Source organism: Myxine glutinosa, chromosome 2, assembly GCF_964187855.1.
Source record: "Myxine glutinosa chromosome 2, kmMyxGlut1.1, whole genome shotgun sequence".
Classification (NCBI taxonomy): Eukaryota; Metazoa; Chordata; class Myxini; order Myxiniformes; family Myxinidae; genus Myxine; species Myxine glutinosa.
Genome location: NC_136262.1, coordinates 156,488,160 through 156,493,500, shown reverse-complemented (window position 1 = coordinate 156,493,500; position 5,341 = coordinate 156,488,160). Strand labels below are relative to the sequence as shown.

Here is a 5,341-nt window from a genome sequence, read left to right as displayed (position 1 = left end):
GGGGAGTGGAGCTGAAACTGCACGTGAGTGTGGGGGGAGGGGGAAGGGAGCTGAAACTGCACGTGAGGAGTGGGGGGGGGGGGGGGGAAGGGAGCTGAAACTGCACGTGAGGGGTGGGGGAAGTGGAGCTGAAACTGCACGTGAGTGGTGGGGGGAGGGGAGCTGAAACTGCACGTGAGGGGTGGGGGGAGGGGAGCTGAAACTGCACGTGAGTGGTGGGGGGAGGGGAGCTGAAACTGCACGTGAGTGGTGGGGGGAGGAGCTGAAACTGCACGTGAGGGGTGGGGGGAGTGGAGCTGAAAGTGCACGTGAGGGATGGAGGGAGGGGAGCTGAAACTGCACGTGAGGCGTGGGGAGGGAGGGGAGCTGAAACTGCACGTGTGGGGTGGGGGAGGGGAGCTGAAACTGCACGTGAGGGGTGGGGGTAGTGGAGCTGAAACTGCACGTGAGGGGTGGGGGTAGTGGAGCTGAAACTGCATGTGAGGGGTGGGGGAGGGGAGCTGAAACTGCACGTGTGGGGTGGGGGAGGGGAGCTGAAACTGCACGTGAGGGGTGGGGGAGGGGAGCTGAAACTGCACGTGAGGGGTGGGGGTAGTGGAGCTGAAACTGCACGTGAGGGGTGGGGGAGGGGAGCTGAAACTGCACGTGAGGGGTGGGGGAGGAGAGCTGAAACTGTATGTGAGGAGTGGGGGGAGGGGAGCTGAAACTGCACGTGAGGGGTGGGGGGAGTGGAGCTGAAACTGCACGTGAGGGGTGGGGGGGGGGGAGGGAGCTGAAACTGCATGTGAGGAGTGGGGGGTAGGGGAGCTGAAACTGCACGTGAGGAGTGGGGGAGGGGAGCTGAAACTGCACGTGAGGGGTGGGGGTAGTGGAGCTGAAACTGCACGTGAGGGGTGGGGGGAGGGAGCTGAAACTGCATGTGAGGGGTGGGGGGAGTGGAGCTGAAACTGCACGTGAGGGGTGGGGGGGGGGGGAGGGAGCTGAAACTGCACGTGAGGGGTGGGGGGAGTGGAGCTGAAACTGCACGTGAGGGGTGGGGGGGGGGAGGGAGCTGAAACTGCACGTGAGGGGTGGGGGGAAGGGAGCTGAAACTGCACACGGAGGGGATGAAAAAGTGGAAGGGAGAAACGGGGGTAATAAAAGCATTGAGTAGGAGGAGGTGGGGGATGGAGAGGTGGATGGGGAATAACCAAAAGCTCGATTTAAAGAAAACATCAACCATGACGTCATCTACAAGTGGAAATGCCATCTTTGTTTGGCTGTTTGATGGTCTCCTTTACCTGTACTGTTCGGTATTTTTGAAAGGTCCACATTACATTCCTTGTTGGTTGTTATGTTTAATTGTTTTCGTTTTTATTATCACAGGTGACCGGTAATAAGCTCAGTTTGGGACGCATTCCCCTCTCAGTTGTCTGGCTGCTCCTGAGTTCAATTACCTGAGGAATCAGACATGTTTGTCCATTACCAGGTGGGGTTACGTACAGGTACACCAGTCAACCTGGGGGGACATTCGAGCAGACACTTTGATATACCTGAAGAACGATTTATATTCACAGACATGAAACCTTTGTCCTCCTGAATGCCATGTTCCTCGCTGGGGGCGTCTGACGTCATGATGATTCTTCCGCATGATCATTGTGATTATTTCACGAGGTTATACAAAGGGTGAGGACAGAATGGTGAGAATCGAGTGGGGAGGATTGAATGGGGAGGATCGAATGGTGAGGATCGAATGGTGAGGACGGAATGATGAGGCTCGAATGGTGAGGATCGAATGGTGAGGATCGAATGGTGAGATCGAATGGTGAGGACGGAATGGTGAGGATCGAATGGTGAGATCGAATGGTGAGGACGGAATGGTGAGGACGGAATGGTGAGGACGGAATGGTGATGACGGAATGATGAGGAAGGAATGGTGAGGATTGAATGGTGAGGACGGAATGGTGAGGCTCGAATGGTGAGGATCGAATGGTGAGATCGAATGGTGAGGATCGAATGGCGAGGATAGAATGGTGAGTATGGAATGGTGAGGACGGAATGATGAGTATAGAATGGTGAGGATTGAATGGTGAGGATGGAATGATGAGTATAGAATGGTGAGGATTGAATGGTGAGTATAGAATGGTGAGGATTGAATGGTGAGTATAGAATGGTGAGGATTGAATGGTGAGGATTGAATGGTGAGTATAGAATGGTGAGGCTCGAATGTTGTGGACCAAATGCTGTGGATCGAATGGTAAGGATAGAATGGTGAGAATCAAATGTTGCAGACTGAATGGTGAGGATGGAATAGTGAGGCTCGAATGATGTGGACCGAGTGGTGAGAACTGGATGGTGAGGACGGAATGGTGAGGATTGAATGGTGAGTATAGAATGGTGAGGATTGAATGGTGAGTATAGAATGGTGAGGATTGAATGGTGAGGATTGAATGGTGAGTATAGAATGGTGAGGATTGAATGGTGAGTATAGAATGGTGAGGATTGAATGGTGAGTATAGAATGGTAAGGATAGAATGGTGAGAATCACATGTTGCAGACTGAATGGTAAGGATAGAATGGTGAGTATAGAATGGTGAGGATTGAATGGTGAGTATAGAATGGTGAGGATTGAATGGTGAGTATAGAATGGTAAGGATAGAATGGTGAGAATCAAATGTTGCAGACTGAATGGTAAGGATAGAATGGTGAGAATCAAATGTTGCAGACTGAATGGTGAGGCTCGAATGATGTGGACCGAGTGGTGAGGACGGAATGGTGAGGACGGAATGGTGAGTCGGGCACAGCTCTCGTTTTGTTGTGTTTTTCACCACTAAAGGTGCTCCAGACCCCAGTAAAGGTTGACCATCCAATGACCTTGTTGAGATGCTCCATTTAGTGAGTTACATAAATGAGGAGCGAAACACGTGATCGTCGCGACGAGGTGAATTCCCATTGTGGAGGAAAGATCTGGAACGAGTTTCGTTTAATAGTTTAATGGAAACGAGGAGACAGATGTTTCTCTGAATGAGCAACCGCCGTCTCCAGGGGCAAGTGTGACGTCACGTTCCCTTAATTCCAACTGAGGAGAATACAAGTGGGAGGAGGAGTAGCGTCGTTTGGGAGTAGCGGTGTGGGCGGAGCATGTGTGACGTCCCGTGCCCTCTATTCAAACTGAGGCGAATACAAGTGGGAGGAGGAGTAGCGTCGTTTGGGAGTAGCGGTGTGGGCGGAGCATGTGTGACGTCACGTTCATTTTATCCAAACTGAGGCGAATACAAGTGGGAGGAGGAGTAGCGTCGTTTGGGAGTAGCGGTGTGGGCGGAGCATGTGTGACCTCACGTTCCCTTTATTCCAACTGAGGCGAATACATGTTAGAGGAGGCGGGGCGTCGTTCGGGAGTAGCGGTGTGGGCGGAGCATGTGTGACGTCACTCCCCTTTATTCCAACTGAGGCGGAGAATACATGTGGGAGGAGGCGGGGCGGCGTTCGGGAGTAGCGGTGTGGGCGGAGCATGTGTGAGAAAGCCCCTAAGTTGGCAAGAAGGGGCAGGGAGGGGCAGGGAGGAGGTAAAGCGAGGTCTGCGCTGAACTCGAGCACCTCGTTTTATTTCGTTCCAGGTAGAGACCGCGGGCCATGTGGTTACTACAGAGCAACAAGGAAGCGCGACCGCCCCCACAGACCTCCGAGAGACCACCCGGGCTCCAACGTCCGTCCGCCTTCGTGAACGTGCTCACACCCGGGAACATCCCGGACTTCTTCATCCCGCGCGGTCTCGGGAGCGCGGCGACCCCCGCGGCGCACGATCCCGAGGGAACCCGACGTCCCGGGTCGACGCCGAGCGGGCGCAAGGACGCGCGAATCTCGCTGCTCCCGCCCGATCCGCTGCACGTGGCGCTCCGCCGGGCGGTCAGACACCTGGACGGCGAGTCCCTGTCGTCCGCCGACTCGTCTCCCTTCGGCTCGCCCGTAATGGCGCGCTCCTCGTCGGGAGCCCTGCACTCTCAGCTCGAGCGAGCCACGACCGCCAGCAGCGGGTCTCTGTCCGCGGACGACGGCTCGGTGTCGTCGTCCGCGGACGCGAGTCCGTGCGTCCCGCGGCGTCTCGTCCCTACCTGCCGCGACCCCCCGGGTCCAGGTACCCCGGTCGAGGTTCCCCTGAGCCGCGCGGGCACGGTGCGCCTCTCCGCCCTGTACGCGCCCGAGTGCGGCTTCCTCCGCTTGAGGCTCATCAGCGTCGAGGGCGCCTACGGTCCCCGCACGGATCCCCGGCACATCGGATGCTCCGTGAGCGTTTGTCTCGCTCCGGGGAAGTCGCAGAAGCAGCGAAGCGCCGTCGTGCGCAACACCCGCAACCCCATCTTCAACGAGGACTTCTTCTTCGAGAACGTGTCGTCCGGCGACCTGGGACGCCTGTCGCTGCAGGTGAAGGTGGTGAACAAAGGAGGAGCGGCCATTAAACGGGACACGAAGCTCGGAGAGGCCGAACTTTGTCTGATGTCGCTCCTGGCGTCGCCTGCGACCGTCGACCACGAGGGTCTGTCCCCGTTCCGTCTGATTCCGTAGTGGAGGAACTTACACCGATGGGTCAACCTAACTTATAGTACACACGTAGACCCGTACAGGTACATCCGTGCAGGTGTCCGGTTTAGTTGGTGTGTACAGTGTGGTCCACAGGTCTCTTTACCCCCATCTGCTCTCATATTGTTGTCCTGCCGATTGGTGACGTCACTTGGCGGTATTTTCCGATAACGAGTTCGGTTTGTGTTGCCAATCTTATCGATACTGCTCACCTGTCATGATCGATGTATAGCTCACCTGTCATGATCGATGTATAGCTCACCTGTCATGATCAATGTATATATTGATTGATTTACCGTAATGAACACACCTCGGTAACGAGAAGCTCGGACCTTCGTGCACTGTATGTCACTCGCACACCACGTGCTTGTTTGTACGAACACAATAAACTCGTTCTTTACATTCACGCAGGTGTTCCGACCTGTTTACCGGTTACCTGGGCTCGGGTGAAGGTGAACTCTATTTGAGTTTCCTGATAATGTGATGCTTGGAATTTCACGTCTCTGGCTTTTTCCCGAGACGATAATAAATCATCTTGCATCATTACCTCGTGACGTAACAACAAACAACCAGTGCGGTGGGGAACTTCATGGGTGGCGGTGTTGGGGTTGGGAATGAGGGGTGAGGGTGTTTGGGGTTAGGGAAGGAGACGTGAGGGTGTTTAGGGTTAGGGAAGGAGGAGGTTTGGGGTTGGGGAAGGAGACGTGAGGGTGTTTAGGGTTAGGGGAGGAGGAGGTTTGGGGTTAGGGAAGGAGACGTGAGGGTGTTTGGGGTTAGGGAAGGA

The 5,341-nt window shown here is 55.2% G+C and overlaps 1 protein-coding gene across 1 annotated transcript; it reads left to right on the top strand.

Annotated features, from left to right (window-relative positions):
* Positions 1-3,329: 3,329 nt before the first annotated feature.
* LOC137421143 (C2 calcium-dependent domain-containing protein 4C-like) lies at positions 3,330-4,963 on the top strand. Its single transcript, XM_068106890.2, has one exon. It carries the CDS (start codon positions 3,613-3,615, stop codon positions 4,540-4,542), a length of 930 nt encoding a protein of 309 aa, XP_067962991.1. The 5' UTR covers positions 3,330-3,612; the 3' UTR covers positions 4,543-4,963.
* The last annotated feature ends 378 nt before the right edge of the window (positions 4,964-5,341 follow it).